The 23,385-nt window shown below is 43.2% G+C and overlaps 1 protein-coding gene across 5 annotated transcripts in view; it reads left to right on the forward strand.

Moving 5' to 3' along the window:
• The window catches only part of ATAD2B (ATPase family AAA domain containing 2B), a 247,273-nt gene that overhangs the window by 105,620 nt on the left and 118,268 nt on the right, over positions 1-23,385 (forward strand). For all 5 annotated transcript variants that reach the window (XM_073625324.1, XM_073625326.1, XM_073625327.1 and 2 more), the window contains exons 14-17: positions 137-296; positions 3,550-3,640; positions 8,659-8,970; positions 12,461-12,590. In XM_073625324.1, coding sequence (XP_073481425.1) covers positions 137-296; positions 3,550-3,640; positions 8,659-8,970; positions 12,461-12,590 — 693 coding nt within the window. The remainder of the gene's footprint in view (positions 1-136; positions 297-3,549; positions 3,641-8,658; positions 8,971-12,460; positions 12,591-23,385) is intronic.

Genomic DNA, 23,385 nt, shown 5'->3' on the forward strand with positions numbered 1-23,385 from the left:
AGGTCACCAATGGCAGCCTCTAATTTCTGTCAGTACAGGTTTCCTTTAAGGATCATATACATGAGTAGCAGTATAAGATATTTACTGTGATTTATGGGTGTTTTCTGCTTTCAATAACTTTTTTCCCCATCTGCAGCTCTATAGTCTCCACCCTGCTTGCACTTATGGACGGGTTGGATAATCGGGGTGAAATCATAGTTATTGGTGCTACCAACCGACTTGATTCAATAGATCCAGCACTCAGGAGACCTGGTCGTTTCGACAGGGAATTTCTTTTCAGTTTACCTGATCAGAAGGTAACGTCACTGGTACAATATATTATAAAAAAGCATAGATTGCAGAACTAACATAATCTAAGGCTTCATGCACACGAGACGCTGGTGCAAACTCTGCTGAACACATGTTTTTATAAGCTGAAACCGGCATTTAGAAAACGCCTGTTTTGCCGCGTTTGCATGCCGCGTTTTTACCACGTTTGCGTCTAGAAGTGTCTGCAGAGCAGAAAATGACACTTTGCGACCCAACTTTGGGGCCCCATTTCTCGGGGCCACTTGGTGCTAGGAACCCCAAATTTGTTGTGCAAACACAGTAGCACTATAACATATCCAAAGCTGGGGTTCCTAGCCCCAAATGGCCCCGAGATATGGGGCCCCAAAGTCGGGTCACAAAATGTCATTCTCTGCTGCAGAAGTGCTTGACATTTTGCGACCCGACTTTGGGGCCCTATATCTTGGGGCCACTTGGTGCTAGGAACCCCAAATTTGGATATGTTGTAGTGTTAGTTCCACTGTGTTAGCACACTAAATTTGGGGTTCCTAAAACCAAGTGGCCCAAGATATGGGGCCCCAAAGTCGGGTCGCAAAATGTCATTCTCTGCTGCAGTTTACCATCATATTTCTGTGTTTTCTGGTCCAAAAATAGGGTTCCTTTAAAAACACTTATAAACGCAAACGCGGCTAAACGTGGTGCCGCGTTTGGCGTCTGAAATGTGGAAAACGTTTACGTCTGAACCTATTTTTTTTGCTTCTGGAAAAACGAGGTTAAACACAACTGCCTAAAAACGAGACTGTGTACATGGACACACAGGATAACATTGAGTAAGTTCAGGGGCAGTTGAAAAAAGTGTCCAACTGCCTCTGAACCCGTGTTTAACAGCATCTCGTGTGCATGAGGCCTTATCTTTGAAGTTTTGCACTTGCTATATACTTCAGAAAAATAACTTATTTATTTTTTAATGTTATTATAACAGCTTGTAGCACGCTCCCTAACCATTTCAGCAATTTCAAAACACACTGGTTCATTTAATAAAACAGTAGTGTTATTGTAGCACTTTTCTCTCAACAGACTCCAATCACTGTACAGAATATATTGGGGGAGATTTCCTAAAACTGGAGCACACAGAATCTGGTGCAGCTCTGCCTAGTAACCAATCGGCTTCTAACGTCAGCTTTTTCAATTAAGCTTTGGCAGTAAAACCTAGAAGCTGATTGGTTACTATGCAGAGCTGTACCAGATTCTGGGTGAACCAGTTTTAGTCAATCTCCCCATTGAATTTTTAATAATTATATATTTCTTGTCCATTGAGGAGCAAGAAGTTTTTAACTTTCAGGTTGCCTGCAGGAGGATTGAACACTGGCAAACACAAAAACTGTAGGCCAACCCAGGATAACACCACCTACTACCACCTACTACCAGCATGCCTTCGTCTTTGCTAGGGTCCTACAACAATGGCCGTCTTTTCTTTTCTTTAGCTATTCTGTATTAAAGACCACCCAATTTTACTAGCACCTTTTTTTTTTGTTTGTTTGATTTGTCTTTCCCTTTGATTAAGGCTGGCCATACATTATACAATTTTCTTGTACAGCTTTCAATTAGCTTTACCAAAACCATATAATATGAGGTCAAACCTAAACGCTTTCAACTTGTATGCAATCAGGCAGGCCCTTACACTACATAGTTGAAGGTAAATCTAAAGAAAATTGAATAAGAAAATTGTATGGTGTATGGCCAGCTTTAGACTCTCTTCTATATTGCTGGTAGAGCTATCTGACAGAGTCCAACTTTTTTTTTCCGTGCCCCCAGCTCACTGTTTTCCAATGGCTCCTGGGCTGCTTGCAGCACACCTACTAATGGTTCTGATATTTGCAGCCTGGATTCTGTTCTATCTTTTGGAGTCCTTTTTAGCTCCATCAGGTTGACTGAGGTTTTTTACTAAAGTCATGCAAGACTTTATGGCCCAAATGATTTCATTATTTGCCAGTTATGTTTACATCTGCGCCATCTTCTGCAGATTCTTAAGTTGACTTGCTCATGGCATTAGCAACTTCCAAGCCTGAAAGTGGGTGGAACACGTAACTTGTTTACAAAGGTGAACTTATCCTTTAACTCTATATCAGACCTGCTATACCCTATATACCCCTGAAGAAGAGGAGAAAGAAATCCTCTCAAAATGCACTGGGTGTATCCCTGATTGGGGATTAGGTTTAATTAAACCAGGACCGTATGATGATATCCCCTAACGAGGACTTTTATTTATTTTTTTTTGATGTGTACTGTACAGATGTGTGATATACCAGCCGATATGAATTTGTTTTTAAACTTGCTTTGCAAATAAAGTTTTGCCCAAAGCGAGAAGTTCCCCGTAGGGGCAATTGTCTCAGTCTAAACAAAGTCCACCAAAAAAAATGAATAAGCTTCCTGGCTAGTAGTGAAACCACACTGGGTCTGCTTCAGACCTGCAGACATTTTTCATCATAGTCTGCCTACATCTTATTTTTTCCCCAACAACTGATTGATTAACCCTGGGAAAAAGCAAATTATACCCCAAGTGGGGAACAAGGTGTGGCCAGCACTTAAAGTGTTACTAAACCCAGAACCCTGCATTCACTATATCTGGTCTTCCACAGTACACAGAACATGGGAGTGAAATTATTTTAGTAAATCTAAACTGCCAAATACCTTTTTTCATCAGCAGTATATAGCAGTTTTGTGACTTCTATCAGTGTCTGGCTAAAGCTTGTAGAAGTTTATATTCTCCTCTGATTGTCCTATGAGTCTGTGGGACCATTGACCTGGACAGTGCTGATTGGCCCTGTGCCGATCACATGTACTCTCCCAAGAAATAAAAACTCTCTAGCAACACACACCAAACTGAGCACGTGACTCCAAGGCTCTGAACTAACAGTAGATGGATTGGGGACAGTGGAAAAAGGGGAAGATCAGAGAGAACAGGATCAAACAGCCTGTTTACGGTTGTGGGTTTAATAACACTTTAACCCTCTACATTCTGCTACAGACCTTTCACTGCCACCCATTTATCTCATGAACAGCAACATCCTATGCGGTAGATGCATGCCATCCACAACTGACAGAGACTGACACAAATGCAAAACCTAATACTATAAAGATTTTGGATCAAAGAAATGTAACAGAGCCTTTCTGTATAACTTTCACTCGATTTAGACTGCTTTATTTAACAGTTGTAATGGTTCTTGATTTCTCTTTTTTCTTGTATATGCAAACAGATTTTTTTTGTATTCCTTTTACTAGGCAAGAAAGCACATTTTACAAATACATACCAGGGACTGGAATCCCAAATTGTCTAAAGAGTTCCTTGAGGAACTAGCAGAAAAATGTGTTGGTGAGTTTGTGTTTTAAATGTCATTTTAGTTTTGCTCAGGCTACGTTTCCCCTAGTGCAACTCCAAAGTCACGCAATCTAAAGTGCCACTTTGAGGCAACTTTGAGTGTGAGAGTGAAATAACCTATACATACACTCTAATCTTGATGAGTGAGTTGCATGTGCTCAAACTGACCCTAGAAAATCCTAAACACACATGAAAATGTACAAGTGAACTATATATATATATATATATATATATATATATATATATATATATATATATATATCTATATATATCTATATCTATATGTATAGATATATATATGGTACATTCAACCATTCCTACAAAAAAAATATGTGAAATCAATCCCCTGGTGCGATATGACACCGCACCAAGGTAACTGGGTGAACTTAAACTCAAAATGTTGATAGATAAAGTGACAGTCTTAAATAATACACTTCGTGACAATTCAATTAAATTACATTGTGATCAAAATTAAACTGCCTTAATAACTAGGCTACAGAGTATAATGATGTAAAGCAGTTCTTGAAGTGAAAAGCCAGATGAGGCCAGATAATAGTGAATAGTCCACATATATTGTGCAATCATGCCAAAAGGAGAAAACGTTTCCAGAGAGTGAGTGTCTCTAATTCACAATGCTGTGCCAAACTGTCCACCACACCTCAGTGACGTAAATCCACTCCCTTACGAATGGCAAACTCACCAGCTGTTGAGGCCTTACACTCTCGTGTTTGGCCGGACCAGGCTTTAACCCACTAACATGGGGGTTACCATGCGAGCATAGATATCCACTGCTCAGTACTCCGGACACTGTTCTTGGGGTAGTGGTTCCACATAAAGAATAAAAAAAATGCTCCAGATAGTGTATTACCGTATAAAAAATGTAATAATAAACTGAAACCAAAACCAATGCACTCACATGATCCATAAAAACAATGGGCATGACACTTCACAGCACTTCACAGCAGTCAGGATAAAATGTAGCAAACGCATGCAGCGAAAAAAATCAAACACCAAATGGTCACGGCGGACCCAGTTTTCGCTGCATGCGTTTGCTACATTTTATCCTGACTGCTGTGAAGTGCTGTGAAGTGTCATGCCCATTGTTTTTATGGATCATGTGAGTGCATTGGTTTTGGTTTCAGTTTGTTATTAAATTTTTTATACGGTAATACACTATCTGGAGCATTTTTTTTTTTTTTTTTTTTGTGTGGAACCACTACCCCAAGAACAGTGTCCGGAGTACTGAGCAGTGGATATCTATGCTCGCATGGTAACCCCCATGTTAGTGGGTTAAAGCCTGGTCCGGCCAAACACGAGAGTGTAAGGCCTCAACAGCTGGTGAGTTTGCCATTCGTAAGGGTGTGGATTTACGTCACTAAGGTGTGGTGGACAGTTTGGCACAGCATTGTGAATTAGAGACACTCACTCTCTGGAAACGTTTTCTCCTTTTGGCATGATTGCACAATATATGTGGACTATTCACTATTATCTGGCTTTTCACTTCAAGAACTGCTTTACATTATCATTATACTCTGTAGCCTAGTTATTAAGGCAGTTTAATTTTGATCACAATGTAATTTAATTGAAATATCACGAAGTGTATTATTTAAGATTGTCACTTTATCTATCAACATTTTGAGTTTAAGTTCACCCAGTTACCTTGGTGCGGTGTCATATCGCACCAGGGGATTGATTTCACATATTTTTTTGTAGGAATGGTTGAATGTACTATATATATATATATATATATATATATATATATATATATATATATATTGTTCACTTGTACATTTTCATGTGTGTTTAGGATTTTCTAGGGTCAGTTTGAGCACATGCAACTCACTCATCAAGATTAGAGTGTATGTATAGGTTATTTCACTCTCACTACCAGGGGAGTAGCGCCACTATTCATCTATAGCAGTGGTTCTCAACTCCAGTCCTCAGGACCCACCAACAGGCCAGATTTTAAGTATTACCTTGGGGGAGATGCAGGCTAGAATACTGCAATCTCTGAGCAGCAAATTATATCACCTGTGATGTATTTCAGTTATCTTGCAAACCTGGCCTGTTAGTGGGTCCTGAGGACAGGAGTTGAGAACCACTGATCTATAGGGTGTTTTCAGATTTCAATATTTTCTTTTTGTAAGTGGCAGCTCACAACAGGTTTAATATTCAGGGCGCAGTGGTGGGTGGACAAGTGTGGGCGGTGTTATTGTATCCTGTTCATCCACAGTTTTTATTAACTGAGTGTGGCTTTGATCTCACGTAACGCTCTGAGACAGTCGCATCAAAAGTTGCATCAAAGTAGTGCAGGCACCTTTTCAAAGTCGCTGCAACTTTAAGGCGCAAGTGCCTTTGAAATCAGTGGGCTGACTTGTTATGCGACTTTGTGGCCAAAGTCACATGAAAAGTCACACTAGTGGAAACGGAGCCTAAAGGAGACATATTGTATTTATTTTTCCTAAAAAAAAAAAAACAGCTGAACAGCAACCTCTGCTCTGCAATCTGCTCAGGTAATCAGAGACTTGTCTAAAGTCTCTTAAATGTGTTTTCTTATTTATTTTTTCAAGCACATTGCTGCATAAACTTACATTTAAATGTTTTTGGCTTCTTTAGTGAATATTTAGTGTTCTGAAAGCTTTTTCCAAAGTCTAGAACTGTTTTAGAAGTACAGCTAATGGGAAAAGCAGGCGTGAAAATCTGTTTTGTTAGGTGTGATTTCTGGTGTGTGGTCTTGTAAAATGAATTAGCAGAGCTGCCAGGATCTTTCTGTGGGGTGCTCTGCTTTTTGGACTTGTAAGATGTTTTTGTCTGAATGGGAAGAACCAGTGTTAGTTCTTGGAAATTTGGTGGGGTGTATTACTGAACCAGAATATTGTGTAATTCTCTATATGACACAGAACAAATTTCACCTATCTAGTTCACTAATACTGCTACAGTAATGCATATGCATAGCATTGCACGTTCCAAACATTTTTAAAGGGTACCTTTGCTCTACCTATTCAGCGCAAGTCAACAGCCCCTAATTTTCAGCCCCTACAGCTTATGCATATTCCGCTTTGGATATTTTCTGCTCCATTTCCCTGGAAAGCAAAGTGACTTAATTGGTACTTCAAGGTATGCCAAAACATGTAGTTCACTCTCCTACCTCCATCCTGAAGATGCTGGTACCAGATCATTGGCATCCAGCCTTTGTCACGTGAGTGTTGAGAAGAGAACTTGTGTAAGCTCTGACCAGATAGATATGGAGCTTACACAGGGGTTTCCTTTCTTTGCTCCCACTAATAAACAAATTGACAAGGGGATCAAAAGAAAGTTTGTAGTATAATCAGCTGCTGGGGCCAGCAGTAAAGTGATACAGTCAAGAGTAAAGTACAGGGCTGCCATTACTAGTGGCAAATATGCATTACCTTTTACATTTTATATTCTCCTAATGCCATCTTGCCTAGTATGATGATCTTTATTACTGGGAGGTAATACGAGGTTGCTACCATCTGAGAGAAGTGGTGTCATCTTTCCCATACAGGCAGTTCTCTATGGGAATATTTTTTTTTCTTTCCAGCCATGGGATAGAGTTCTATCACTGCAGTAATCTTTCCTCTCTCATGCTTCATCCTTGGCCCCTGTTACATGTTTTATAAAATGCAGCTCTCAACAGATGCAAAGGAAGTGCATAGAATAGGTCTGGGAGCAGACTCTATTTTCTGTCCAGGGATGGTCTATACCCGAGGTCTCCAAACCTTAAACCTTCTTAACAAAGCGCCAATTACTGCCCTTCAGTTTTTAGGGAGACTGCAGTGTGGCCAGCAGCAGTTGAAAATGTCCCAGTGTCAGTGGGATTAAACAGTGCCTCCAGGCTTGATAGTCAGAGGGAGTAAGAAAATTACATGGCACCTGTGGTCAATAGGAGAATGAATAGTGACCCACCATTTGTGTTTGTGGGTGGAATAGTGCCCCATTGTTGGTGTCTGTGGGTGAAATAGTGCCCCTATCGTTGGCGTCTGTGGGAGGACTAGTGCCCCTAGCGTTGGTGTCTGTGAGAGAACTAGTGCCCCTAGCGTTGGTGTCTGTGGGAGGACTAGTGCCCCTAGCGTTGGTGTCTGTGGGAGGACTAGTGCCCCTAGCGTTGGTGTCTGTGGGAGGACTAGTGCCCCTAGCGTTGGTGTCTGTGGGAGGACTAGTGCCCCTAGCGTTGGTGTCTGTGGGAGGACTAGTGCCCCTAGCGTTGGTGTCTGTGGGAGGACTAGTGCCCCTAGCATTGGTGTCTGTGGGAGGACTAGTGCCCCTAGCGTTGGTGTCTGTGGGAGGACTAGTGCCCCTAGCATTGGTGTCTGTGGGAGGACTAGTGCCCCTAGCGTTGGTGTCTGTGGGAGGACTAGTGCCCCTAGCATTGGTGTCTGTGGGAGGACTAGTGCCCCTAGCGTTGGTGTCTGTGGGAGGACTAGTGCCCCTAGCATTGGTGTCTGTGGGAGGACTAGTGCCCCTAGCGTTGGTGTCTGTGGGAGGACTAGTGCCCCTAGCGTTGGTGTCTGTGGGAGGACTAGTGCCCCTAGCGTTGGTGTCTGTAGAAGAAATAGGCCCAGAGGGCTGGATAAAGGCAAACAAAGGACCGCATCTTGCCCGTGGGATGCAGTTTGGAGACCACTGGTCTTTGCCACTTATAAAACTTATAGGAGCATAATGGTATACAAAAATGGAGCTGTGGAACGCCTATGGCTGTTAAGAGGAACTGAAACCAGTCATAGAGAATCCTAGGTCATATGCCTACTCAGTAGCTGGGAGACATTCTGGAAAAGCCGCAAGACACACAGTTGCTTTGCAAGTGTTTATGCACACACTGATTCCACTTGCAACTTTATAGTGTTTTCACAAAAAGTAGCTCTTTAAAAAATACATGCAATTGCTTAAAAACATAACCGGGCTTAAGTTTTTATATTTGCCTAGAAGGTGTTAATAAATCCGAAATCCTAAGTTCTCAGTGTTGTAACCTATTTTTCTCTGTTTTGTGCCAGGCTACTGCGGAGCTGACATTAAAGCACTTTGCACTGAGGCTGCCTTGATTGCCCTTCGACGGCGCTACCCTCAGATCTATGCCAGCAGTCAAAAGCTGCAGCTGGATATCTCTTCAGTTGTTCTTGGTGCCCAGGACTTCTACCATGCAATGAAAAACATTGTGCCTGCTTCTCAACGTGCTGTGATGTCTCCAGGACAGGCCTTGTCCCCAGTTATCAGGCCGCTGTTGCAGAGGACGTTCTCTGATGTGCTCTGTGTCTTACATGATGTCTTTCCTCACTCGAAGTTCAGCAGAGACCACAGGAAGGATGGTAAATGGCATTGTCATCTGGTTCAGTCATCTACTCGTTAACATCTGCATTTTCTGCTATGGTGTTAGAGAAGTGTGAGTTTGCAAATATATCAGCATCCTCTGAAAGCTCAATGTCTCCAACAAGTTCAATTTTGCTACCTCATGTCCAGAACAGACCTCAGATACAGAATGGGCTGTATAGAATCTAGCATCCCTGAAATCTTTCTAGATTTGCATGTTCCCTTTTCCAATCTGTAGAATTAAACGCTAACCTCTTGTTCGTTTGGAAGCTTCCCATGTACTATAAAGTGTACATGCTTGCTTTCCATATGAGGAGTGCTATTCGCTACACCTAGTTGTAGATACCTACTCTCTGCTTTACCATGTGCAGACTCTGTCATATACCTTCTAGACTTCATGTGGTCACTAGGCATAGCAGAGATTGTGATCACATGATTCAAAATCACTGTTACTGGTCTGTAATCATAACTGAGGAACGTTTCAGCCAACAGAAAAGGCATCAGAACAAGGTACACATCCTACTTGACTGTATTTCATTCCCCCTTGTGCTAATTTCTGTGTGTTTTATTTATGAATTTCGGATTTAATGCCTGGTATACGCATTTTTTTGTTTCATTTTTTGTTTAGATTTTTTGTTCAATCCAGTGGGCTGAATGAAAAAATAAACTGAGGCGGACGCTGTACTAAATATGTGATGTTAGTGCCGTTTTCTCCCTGCTTGTGTTCTGACAGGGGGACTGCTCCTGCACCACTGCCAGAACGCACTGGTCAGCGCTTGCAGCCATTGACTGTATGCCGATCAGCTGCTGGTTTTCAGCATGCTCATTCAACAGAAGCCTGTACATAAGCTGAACACACAGGCCAGAAGTCAATGAACCAATAGTTTTCAGACGATTTTCGGCCTCTGTGTACCTAGCTTTAGGCTTAAAGGATAAGTTCACCTTTTGACAAAAAAAATGCACGTTTTTTTTGCAGATAAAAAAATGTGCATTTATTATTTTTAGTCTCTGGAGCCTCTAAAGCATTGCACCAGCGATCAGCAGATTGCTGGTGCCATGCAGATCTCCTTCAGATCTGTCAGTGTGTGCCTATATGGGCAAGCAAATGTAATCTGACAGGAAGAGAGAATGAACTACCCCGGCGCTATGATAGTTCATTGAAAACTACAAGCCAACAGCGGCAAAAGCTGCCAGACCTGGTAGTTTTCCATTCACCGAGCACTGTAAATGAGTAACGCTTCTAAGTGGGCGGAGCCCCACTCGGCTATGTTTAAAAAAAAATTGTGACAGCTAGCGGGGAGGAGAATATCCCTGCTAGCTGTGAAATCGAGGGGGGCGCAATCCGTTCATAACATGTTACTCAATGAATATGGGTGTAACATATTATGCACGTATTGTCCTGTTTACGACAGTGTTTCTTTGAACTGAATTTGAACTGAATTTGTCTCATTGTTTAACCACTTCCGAACCGCCCTCTGTATTTATACATCATTAGTTTGACGTTCTATATCTGGGCTATGGCAGCAGATAGCTGTCATAACCCCGTTATATTTTTATATAGCAGGCGATCCTCTTTCAGATAAGTGGTTCGCCTCAGGATCACTTTTTTTAGGCGGAGGGAGAGGTGCCCCCTCCTGCCACTTCTCAGTCGTTTTTCCCGCTTACCGGAGAGGCTGGTAGTGTCGAAAACTTTCCCATTGTGCTGGAGGGGTGGGCAGGAAGTCGAGTGAGGGCAAGATGGCCTCCACTGGACTCTCTGACCTTGGAGGACCGGAGCGACATCAAACATCACTTCCACCCTCCAGCCTTAAAGGGCCCTTCTTTTTACTTTTACATACACAAAAAAGTTTTTTTTTCTTTTCAGTGTAAATGTGAGATCTATGGTCTTTTTGACCCCTGATCTCTCATTAAAGGAAAAGCCCAGCCTGAGCTTTTTAGGCTAGGCTTCTCCTCTGAATCACAGGAGTGCAATTAGTTTTGCACTCCTGTGACCCGTTTTCAGTGGAGAGCGGTCTGAAGTCCACTCTCCGCTGCCATCAGTTGAGGCATCGAGTCATCCTGACTTCCCAAGTCTGGATCCACCAGCTGCTTTGATGGCAGTCTTAGCGTCTCAGCGAACCGCTGAGATGCCCGCTTCCCACCCCTCCACAGCTCAGCGCTCCAATGAGTGTGGAAAAGCAGAGAGGAGAGACGCTGACTGACAGTCAGCAGCTCTCCTCTCGGACATGTGAAAACCGAGCCATCGGCGATGTTGGGTGGCTCGGTTCTCAGTGCAGAGATGGGGGGGGGGACAGCTGCAGCATCGGTCTGATGCTGTATCCACATTGGTAAGTATGAATAAAAAATAAACCCATACTTTTATTTTAAAGAGGCCCTGTCCTGCTTATTTCTGTTACAAGGAATGTCTACATTCCGTGTAATAGGAATAATCGTAATCCAAAAAATATTTTTTTAAAGGGACAATGTAAAAATAAGAAACAAAAAAATTTAAAGCACCCCATCCCCCTGAGCTTGCGCGCAGAAGCGAACGCATTTGCAAGTCAAGCCCACATATGTAGATGGTGTTCAGATCACACATGTGAGGTATCCCTGCGAACGTTAGAGTGAGCGCAATAATTCTAGCACTGGCTCTCCTCTGTAACTCTAAACTCGTAACCTGAATTTTTTTGAAAGTGTCGCCTATGGAGATTTTTTTGTTGCCTTTCCACGAGCGTGCGCAATTTTAAAGCATGACATGTTGGGTATCAATTTACTGGGCATAACAACTTTCACATTATACAAAAAAATTGGGCTAACTTTACTGTGTTCTTATTTTTTAATTATTATTATTTTTTAATTTTAAAAAAATTGCGTTTGTAAGACCGCTGCACAAATACATAAAGTATTGCAATGATCCCCATTTTATTCTCTAGGGTCTCTGCTAAAAATATAATATTTGGGGGTTCTAAGTAATTTTATAGCAAAAAAATATAGATTTTAACTTGTAAAAAACAAATGTCAGAAATAATCAGAAATAGGCCTGGTCCAAAAGTGGTTTACTAAAGGGCATAGTAAGGTTACAGGTAAAGATCATCTAAAAATGTGTTAGGTGAGCTTCACATAGATATCATACCCATTGTGTTCTCACCAAAGGTTGTTTATATTTATTTTAAAAAAGCGAAAACTTCTAGCACATTTTACTTTCTCTCCATTTCCTGTTATCTCCAGCACAGTAGGGACGGGATCACATGTTCATGCTGGATAAGAGTAAGCAATAACTCAGTTTTGCTTCTGCTCCTTCATTGTCCAGTCAGCAGTCTGGGGATGTGCATTGAATGATGCTGTGCTGCTACTTATACAGTGGAGATTCAGAACCGAGTGGCCTGGCAGAGGAGGGATCTGGATCATAAGGCTGATTGAACAAAATTATAAAATCTTTGCTACCTGGAGTTCTTTGTTATTTATTTGAATAGGTGGGGGTAACAGAGCTTTCTTGCTTTTTCTTTTTAGATGATGTGAGCCTTCTTTTGGATGATAGTGAAGATGAGAATCCAGTGTCAATATTTGATGTGAGTTGTGTCTCAGGATCACCAAAGAAGCAACCAGCTGCTCCCCACAAGCCCTTTCTCCATTTTACCACGTAAGTGAAGAGCGTGAAAGACCTGTGAGCACTCTGTTCGCTGCAGTCGAAGCGGTTTTCTAGCATACCCATAGACATTTCCATCACCCCACTGTATGGGATTAGAATGGTAAAATGTGATTAAAAGATGAGACATTCTGAGGTTGCTTTACCAAGACAGGAGAGTGCAGCTGTGCATGGTAGCCAATAAGCGCCTACCAAAAAACATGGAATCTGATTGGTTTCTATGCAGAGCTGCACCAGATTTTGCACACCCCAGTTTTAGTAAATCAATCTCTCTGACTAGAAAAAGTGGAGGGGCGTGGTTTGCCTTGAGAGGAGATGGCTGCCTGATCCTTCGGCTCCCTCTCACCACAGCCTAAAATCCGCCTTTACCGGGGTTTACCGACTGAATCCGCGCTCCAACTATGGGCGTCTTCCCGCGGAACATCACAAAGCAGATCCAGATCCCCGAGAGAAACGGCCGGCCGCACGAGCCAGACAATACCGGAGATATTCCGCACACAGCGGTCCAATATGGCGTCCTCCCCTCCAGCCTCAGCCTCCTCTCGGAACCAGGATGGGATCGTTCTCACGCCGACCGAACACAGTCACCCTCCACAGGAATCCTCTCTACCAGCCCACCGCCAACCGAGCTTACAAGACCTGCAAGCAGTTGCGGCGGATATAAAGGATACCCTGTTCTCAGCTATCTCGGATCTACGGCATGAGTTACAAGCTATCACAGGCCGCATACAGAGAGTAGAAGACAAGACGGCCCAGCAGCAAACCGCAGTGAAGATCATCCACCACACTGTTGATCGCCACACTATGCAGTTAAGAGATCTTCAGCGCCACGTTGAAGATCTCGACAACAGGGGCAGAAGACATAATCTCCGGGTAAGAGGCATACCCGAAGCGGTGGAACAGGACAGGATTATACCAGTGGTGACAGGCCTATTCAATCACCTGCTGGATAGACCGGCAACTAAAGAGATAGCTATGGAACGTATTCACAGGGCTCTGCGCCCAAAAGGGAGAGATAATGAACCGCCCAGGGACATTATATGCCATGTAGATGACTTCTCAGTCAAAGAAGCTATTCTACAAAAAGCCCGCGAAACTCCAACTGTGGAATATAATGGCAACCCCGTACAGATTTATCAGGATCTATCGGCCATCACGCTACGCCATCGAAAAGACCTGCGCCCTCTGCTGGATGTACTGCGCACGAGAGGAATTCGCTATAGATGGAAGTTTCCTTTTGGCTTATCCGCCTCCCACCAGGGAAGATCAGCGCTCCTAAGAGTCCCAGAGGACCTTGACACCTTTTGCCGTGCACTGGACATTCCGTTCACCCCAGTACCTGACTGGTATGCGGAGTTCAACTTACAACCTCCCCATCGACAGCCTCCTTGGGAAGAACCGATGGACGCCCACAACACCAGCTTTCGCAGGAGACGCTCACCGTCCACAAACGGAAATGGCTCCCCGTCGGGCTCACGCCACCCGCCTTCTAGCCCCATGACAGCACCCCTGCCTCGCCGAGCTAGACGTGATCGCTGATCACTTATCCCTCCATTGGGGAAAACTGAGCAAGAACTGACTGTCCTACTTCCTCAAGATCTCCCTGCCAAACAAGCTCATACCTGACGACAGCCAGATACCCCAACGGGATCTCCCACATACACCATGCATTTAATCAGAGACCGTTTACGTTCACAACCCGAAAACCCGATCAACGGCTCCTGATACCCAAGCTGAACCCAATCGTGACCAAACCATCCTATTCACCCGCGGTCACACCCTGCTCCCATGGACACACGCATAGGATTTCAAGGCGGACCATCGATCGCCAATGATTCTTTCACCTGACTACCGAACGACGCCGAAGGAGAAGACCCGGACACCTCCATTCACGGACTGCTCCGACGCAATACGACAACCTCCTGGACTTTAATCCCTTCGGACATCATACCATCGACCCACGACGCAACCCCACACCATTAACATTCTCATCCAGACAGAACAATGTCTCTTCTCCACTAGCATGCAGCCCACGGAGACAGCAGCAACGCAGGAGATACCTCCATACCCTGCCCAGACCATCTATCTGTCGACACGCAGGTAACAGGGGAAAAGCATCACACATGGAGATCTTACCAACTGGTTCTCCTCTCCTTATGTCGGGACAACTTGCGATAACTATTATCCTCCGTTCACCCCATTATTGGTCTGGGACTTTTCTCACCATAACTTCCCCTCTATAACACACCTAAGCCACCTTTCGCCTAACGTTCCACACTAACGACCAGAGATAGCAACATAGTGACCCCACGGAGCTTCAACCCTCCCCCCTATCATTAACCCTCTAGAGTACATTGGAGCAGCGATACAGAGACCCTCACACACGCCTTCACTGCCCATAGACTATTGCTCCTCCTGGATAAACCGGGACATAGATGAGGTAGTCATTTTACGTACGGACACCGAGGTTTACACGATACACTAGTTATGCTACACTGACAGCTGGTATACTCCGATATACCCCTTACACAGACTACCACGCAACACGTGTGACGGACCGTTACACGCTAAGACTCGTAGAACCTCACACACATGAAAGTCACTCACGCCGCTGCAATCTCCGAGGGCTGCTGAGAACACTGACAGGGGTCCCTCACATCCCTCTCGAATACTTCATGCCACGACAACATAATACAACAGGTGAGAACGGGCCTAGAATTACACAAACGACCTCACTCTTTGCTCTTAGAACAACATACACAATAGACAACTGAAATGAGGGAATGGGACAACACACCAGTCATATTGCTCTTGGGGGAAACTCTTTTCTCCTACCATGGTTTGTTTATACTGTTTCTAAGTTGAAAAATGTTATACTTTATGAGAATTGCACGAACGTTAAATGCAACCGGTTTAAAAATGTTTATTTGTTTCAGACTTGACAGCCCCCAGCAGCCTCAGCCACATACTAACATAGCAAATAGAGGCTTGCCATTCCCTTTGCACATACACTTGTATGTACCCTGCCAGTTAGCTAATAACATCACGACAGCCTCTCACAAGGCTCCATCTTACATTGCCCACACACTCGATAACCAATAAAAAACCCACGTATCAACGCACACAGCCTATCTACATAGCACTCAAGTGTTACTGCCCTCCGGCGTCCATTTCTATCATTACCGCATCAGACACAATCCCGAACTATCATATACCCCCATCTCCAAGATAGAAGGCTGATGAGGAGAGAGACCGTTTCGGTCACTCAATTCTATTTTTTCCTTTTATTGCACTCTTTTTTCATTTCTGACTCATCTCATAAACCATTCCTCTCAATCGTCAAACCAACCCCCACACAGTGGTCGCACAAATTGCATCCAACTCCCAATCGTAAACTCCAGTATAAACCCACTGATTTGTACCGGCGGATATACCCCTGTGGCTCGGGACACCGATTTAGGTGACCTGAACACCACATTGTGCCGGCTCCCCCTTTCCCGACCCCTTTAAAGGCTTTACCTACCCGCTTTACCCAAAACACAACCCTCATCGCCTCAAACTTCCTGCCACAGCCCACACCTCGCCATAAAATGAATTTGAATAAAACCCTCAAGACACAGACAACAACGAAAATAAATGAAACCACGCTCAAAATAGTTTCCCTTAATGTAAAGGGACTCAACACACCAGAAAAACGATCCAAACTCCTTCTTACCATGCACAGACTTAAAGCCAACATTATCTTTCTACAAGAAACACACTTCCGTTCTAATAACATCCCAAAACTAACTAATGCCCAATTCCCATACGTGACACACGCCCCCAACCCCTTACATAAAACGAAGGGGGTCTCGATTCTTGTTGCTAAAAACTGCCCCTTTAAAATCACGGACTCATTGATAGACACAGACGGCAGATATCTTTTCCTAAAAGGCTCGATACATAACAGATCGATAACACTGGCAAACATATACGCCCCAAACAAACATCAGGTAACATTCTTTAGATCAGTCGCCAATGCCCTCACGACATTCAAGGAAGGTACCCTTGTACTAGGAGGAGACTTCAACGTCCCTTTAAATCCAATCCAAGACACATCCTCGGGAACCACAGCGCTTCCATACAAAGCCCTTGGGATAATCAACACTATCCTCAAAAAGCTCCTTCTCCACGATACGTGGCGCACCCTAAACCCAGATGCTAAAGACTACACATTCTACTCCGTACCCCACAACCGATACTCCAGACTAGACTATCTACTACTGTCACAAAATGACCTACCGCTTATCCACCACACCTCCATCGAGCCCATGACTATATCAGACCACCACCCCATAACTCTTTCACTGAAAATCCCCGAACTTACACCGCGCTCACGCACATGGAGACTGGACCCCTCATTACTCACTGACCCTTCCATCACAAAGGAAGTAGAAACCACATTACAACATTTTTTCCAGGAAAACAACCCAGAAGACACTTCCCCTATAAACAATTGGGAAACGCACAAAAGTGTAATCAGGGGCACTTTCATAGCGGCGGCGACCAAAAGAAACAAAGAAAAAAGAAAACAACACACAGATTTAATAGAAAAGATACGCAGATTAGAAGGGATACACAAGCAATCTCAAGCAAGGGCCGCTTTAAATGACCTGATACAGGCCAGGAAAGATTTATTAAACCTACTGGACAAACAGTTACAACGAAAATACGTTCTATCTAAAAAGAAATTCTATGAATTTGGCAATAAAGCAAGCAAAATGCTAGCCAGAGCGCTGCAAACTGCTAGGTCTAACCAGACGATCCACCAAATTACTGACCCCTCCGGACGCAAACTGAACAAAACCCCTGATATTGCCCAACAATTTGTAAAATACTATAGCGAACTATACAACCTCCCCAATCCCACACCATCCTCGGATAACATCTCTCGCACCCAAATGATATCAGACTTTTTAAAAAAATATAGCCCCACTCCTATTTCAGAATCCACGGCCCAGGAACTGAATACCCCGCTTACCCACACTGAGGTAGACACCGCCCTTAAACAGCTGAAAGCAGGCAAAAGCCCAGGTCCAGACGGCCTTACCGCAGGCTATTACAAAACTTACGCGGAGCTTCTCACGCCTTCATTTTTAAAAGCTTTCAACACATTCGCACAACCCACTAACCCCCCGCGAGATCTCCTCACGGCACACATCGTAGTAATTCCCAAACCAGACAAAGACCATTCTCTAGTCACAAACTTCAGACCCATCTCACTGCTAAACGTGGACCTTAAATGGTACGCAAAAACATTAGCAAATCGCCTCCTACCTTTAATACCCCAGCTTATAGGCCTTGACCAAGTGGGATTTGTACCTGGAAGGGAAGCGAGGGATAATACCCTAAAGACCCTCAATATCCACCATTGGCTCACGTCCAGCAAAAGCAAGGGATTCATGCTATCTCTGGACGCGGAGAAGGCATTTGACAGAGTGGCTTGGGACTACATGAAGGAAACCCTCAAAACTATCGGCCTTCCCCAAATAATGCTGAATTATATATTAGCGCTGTACTCTAATCCTACAGCAAAGGTCCAACTTAACGGCCATCTGTCGGATGCCTTCTCCGTGTCTAACGGAACTCGTCAAGGATGCCCCCTCTCCCCATTAATATTCATTCTCTCACTTGAACCCCTTCTTAGACGCCTCAACGCCAACACAGACATCAAAGGTATACAAATTAAACACCGCACATACAAATTAGCAGCATTCGCGGATGATATCCTACTATTCCTTACAGAACCCCTCACCACAATCCCAAACCTACTAAAAGACTTCCAAACCTTTCATACCCTATCTAACCTTCAAATCAACTTCTCGAAATCAAAAGCCCTTAACATATCCCTTCCCCCAGAAATCTACCAACAATGCCAACTTAATTTCCCATTCACATGGAGCAAACGTGCAATCCCCTACCTAGCCATCCAGGTGCCGACCTCTTTAACAGACTTATATGCCCTTAACCATTCCACGCTCCTCCACAAAATCCAAACAGATCTAACACAATGGTCCTCAGGTCACTTCTCCTGGTTCGGCAAGGCCGCAATCATAAAAATGAACATTCTTCCCAGAATTTTATACCTCCTACAAACCATCCCAATCAAACTACCACCTACATTCTTTTCCACATACCGCAAAGCTTGCACGACCTTTCTATGGGGTAAAACCCACCCGAGACTGAGCTTCGAAAGACTGACTACACCCAAAGGCATAGGAGGCATAGGTCTCCCGGACATACATAAGTACCAACAAGCATGCCACTTGGCTAGGATTATTGACTGGAATGTACACTCCGAAAACAAAGACTGGGTACACTTGGAACAATCATTCTCACATATTCCCATTCAAAACCTTCCATGGATAAACTCACCCTCTATACCCTTGGAATATACCCGACACCCAATTATCAACCCCACACTAACCTCATTCCGCACAGCATGTAGAAAACACAAAATTTCAACAATCAATGGCCCAATGACACCTCTAAGATTGAATCCAGACTTCACCCTGGGCATGCACGCTTCCTTCTTACAAGACATATGGCCCCACAAGACAATAAGAGCCGAACACTTCTTTGAACATAAACGCCTCTTATCACAATCCGCCTTGGCCTTTAAATTGAACATAGATACCTTTCCCTTCTGGACATTCGTCCAACTCCGAAATTTCTTTACCAAAACAACAACCACCACAGAATGGTCCAGAACCACGACCCCATTTGAAAAGCTATGTTTGAGTACCAGCACAATATCACACATGATCTCACAAACATATAACTTATTATTCGACGAACACACTCCGACATCACACTGGACCAACAAACAATGGGAAAAAGACCTTTCCATACATATAAATGACCAAGATTGGGACACCATATGCACCCTAATCCACAAGGGTTCGATGAACGTACAAGTCCAAGAAAATGCATACAAAATATTCTCCAGATGGTACAGGACCCCGCTTTTATTACATCACTTTAACTCATCAATACCCCAACTATGCTGGAGATGTAACAGGGACACGGGATCACTAAGACATATCTGGTGGGCTTGCCCCAAAATCGAATCCTTCTGGAAGGAAGTCCACAATCTAATCGCAAAAATCACTACATACACCTTAGATTTTGAACCCGCAATGTTTCTACTACATCACTCTTCTACCCTCATACCAGCATACCACCGCTCCCTAGCCATGCATTTAGTGAACGCAGCGAGAATGTGCATACCCCCCAAATGGCGTTCCTCCGAACCTCCCACCGTACAGGAATGGTTCAAACGCATACACCAAACAATGGTCATGGAAGACCTTATTCATCAATCCAATGACACACAAGCTAAGTTCACTAAAACATGGTCAACTTGGATACACTTCACTACTACAGATGAATACAAAAGATACACAACATGAATGACTCTAGTGGGCTGTGGCAGGAAACAGACTCCTCCCTGTCTCCCCCCTGTTCCATCCCATAACATCCCCCTACACTCTCTCCACTTCCCCTCCCCACCTCCACGTTCTCTCCCCCACCCCGCACAAAACACGCAGGACACCAAGACACAGAACACCAGACTTTTAAACAAAACAGTCTCTCAATAACCTACCATATTAACCTGTACCACTTATGAAAGACATATGCCTTTCCTACAAAACTCCACACTCATAACCATAATCATACCGCTTGACATCATATGCTCATTTACTATGAAAATGACTGAAAATATACCTCCCTCAACATCTACCTCCCCCAACAGGTACCATATATAGCACTTAAATTACCACACATGTAAGACTGCTAATTTTTTACCAATTGGGAATACACACTGGATCTCGCATATTAAATGTAAACACCATTGCTACATACCCAGTTACTCACAGCTAACACACATATGTAACCTAAATGCTTAATTTCAATACCTAAGCGGCTGCGTCCGCATTGTTACCTGAAGTAATGACCTGTTATATTTTTTTTTTCTGTATCTGGTAATTTTTGCTCGAAAACTTCAATAAAAACTTGTTAAAAAAAAAGAAAAAGTGCGGTGTTTTTTTATTTTTTTTTTTATTTAGTTTTGTTTTTTTATACCAATGCCTGGCATGAATTTGACTAATAATCTGTCACTGCTTTGTGACAGGCTAAAGGAGTCTTTAAAGAGCAAGTAAACGTCCTTTCCTGACTTTTACCTATAGTTAAGCCTATAATAAGGCTTGCAAAAAGAGGGGGAGAGGAAATTTGTGACTTTTATATGAGGCAATGAATGGGTAGGTTCATCTGCCTCCATCCCTAATGTATATATTAAGAGGGGGGTGGTTGGGACTTTATATGAAGCACAGCTATGAAGATAAGTATTCAACCACATGTATATTGATTCCAAAATACATATATACATAACTGGGTAAAATTGTAGCACTGTAGGCAATGATAACTCTAACGATTGGCGTATACAGTAACATAATTCACAATATAATAATAAAATCCATGAATATTTATTTGTTCCAATTCATAATGAACACAATTGGTCTTAAAAATGATAATACATTTGATAGTAAGTATCATAATGTTGAATCCCAAAATCACATGATTGCAATGATGTAGCATAAGGCTGAGGCTCTATGCTTTTCGTGGAGATGTCCACTCGTCATGAGCAAATATGAAATGGATAATTGTATAATAAAACAAAAAATGCAAGGTGAAGTGGTGGTTGGCATAAGAGGGGGGGGATCACGAAGAGGAGGGATAGGGTAATTCCCAAACACTCTTACCTACATGTAATTTTAGTATACAAGAAGTGATATAGAAGGCTGAGGGCACCATGAGAACAAACATCTCCCGGGAGCTGTGGCTGCATATATAATAAGGCTTACCTATAAGGAGTGTAAATATCTCCTAAACATGCACTGTTTAGGCGATATTTACATTACTTGCAGCCTGGCACATGCGCTCTGAAGGAACGGCCACACATGCTGTTCTTTCCGAGCCCTGTGCCGTGAACAGCGGCTCCTGCGCGCATGCGTGACGTCATCGTAGCTCCGGACAGTTACAGAGCTGGAAGCAAGACGGATGAAGATGGAATCGGTTGCAGTGCTGACATTGCGGCGCTTGAACAGCTTTGTTTTAAGGTAAGTTTCACATACTGTGCTAGTATCTGATGCATACTAGCACATTATAACTTTACCCTGCAGGGGAAAAAAAGGCCAGTGGTATACTTCTGCTTTAAGACACACTTGACCAAAAGGAGCATATTGTACAACCTGCAGCCAATCCCAGTGAAAAGTACTCTTGGTATTTTGTATGTAGTGCATTGGTTTTTTCATTGTCAATCAAATGAATGGGCCCGGGGAGGGCTAATTTAGCACTTTCACCTAGCAGCAAAAAGGGTCGCTGGTTCGAATCCCGACCAAGACACCATCTGCCTGGAGTTTGCATGTCCTCCCTGTGCCTGCTTGGGTTTCCTCCCACACTCTAAAGACATGCTGGTAGGTTAATCGGAGCCTGTCTAAATTGGCCCTAGTATATGTATGAATGTGTCTTAGGGACCTTAGGTTGTAAGCTCCTTGAGGGTAGGGACTGATGTGAATGTACATGTATGTAAAGCGCTGCGTTAATTGACGGCGCTATATAAGTACCTAACATAAAAAATAAATAAATTTAGTTGCAATAGAAAAAAAAATGTCATTAAGGCCCCTTTCACACGTGCGGACCGTTCAAATCCGCCTGTCAGTTTTTTCAGGCGGATCTGAACGGTCGCTCCATACAGTTCTATGGAGCGTCGGATGTCAGCGGTGACATGTCCGCTGACATCCGATCCGCTCCGCAAAATCCAGACGGATGGATGTCCTATTTTCCATCCGTCTGGTGGATCGGATGAAAACGGACAGGCGGTCCGTAATCATTCGATCCCCCCCATAGGGGAGAGCGAACTCTTTGACAGGTCCTGTAAAGATATTGTATTAAAGGTCCGCGCTTAGGAGAGTAAACAGAAGGGCTGCAGCCTCCCCTTAATTCCCAATGGGAGTTAATTGGATTTATATGGAAGAAAAGTTTGGGAAATTGGCGCTGCCCTATTAGCAATGTATGTTTCTTATAAATCAAAATAATAATAAAGGTGGTTCACTATACAAACAAGTGACAAAAAAGCGCGTGTAAGGGGAAATGAACGTAATCATATGACCCCTGGGTAAATAAACCCTTACGCGTGTGCAGAAGTAAATACTAAAATGCAAAATACATTTTTTTGGGTGAAGAAAAACATTTTTTGTGAAAAAATATTTTTATATGTGACCCTTTAAAAATAAACGTGCAATTCCTATATGTTGTTTATGTGTGTGATAACTTTCATGTGTTCCAACATGTGAGTTGGATATACACTTGCCCATCCTATATTATGAATCTATACATTTACAACAAACCAACGTAAAATTGTATAATAGTGTATCGCCCCCTAGTTGGGGTTACTAGTATCCGTGAAAACGCACACTATTTAGGGGCTATCAACATCCGTAAAAGAGTAACATATATCAGCAACTTGTGTAGTAACTAAAGTGCACTGTGTTTAATGGAAAAATAAATTGCTAGGACTCTGTGTTCTAGTGTATTAGACCCCCTCAAGGCTCATATATGATTTAGAATTAGAATCCAAACATCAATTAACTTATAAACAGCATATATACAAGCAGCATATATAAAAAGTCTCTATGGTGAAACCAGGCAAAGTTGAATGTCTTATTTGGAGAGACAGGAATTCTATAGA

Source organism: Aquarana catesbeiana, linkage group LG04 (assembly GCF_042186555.1).
Source record: "Aquarana catesbeiana isolate 2022-GZ linkage group LG04, ASM4218655v1, whole genome shotgun sequence".
NCBI lineage: Eukaryota > Metazoa > Chordata > Amphibia > Anura > Ranidae > Aquarana > Aquarana catesbeiana.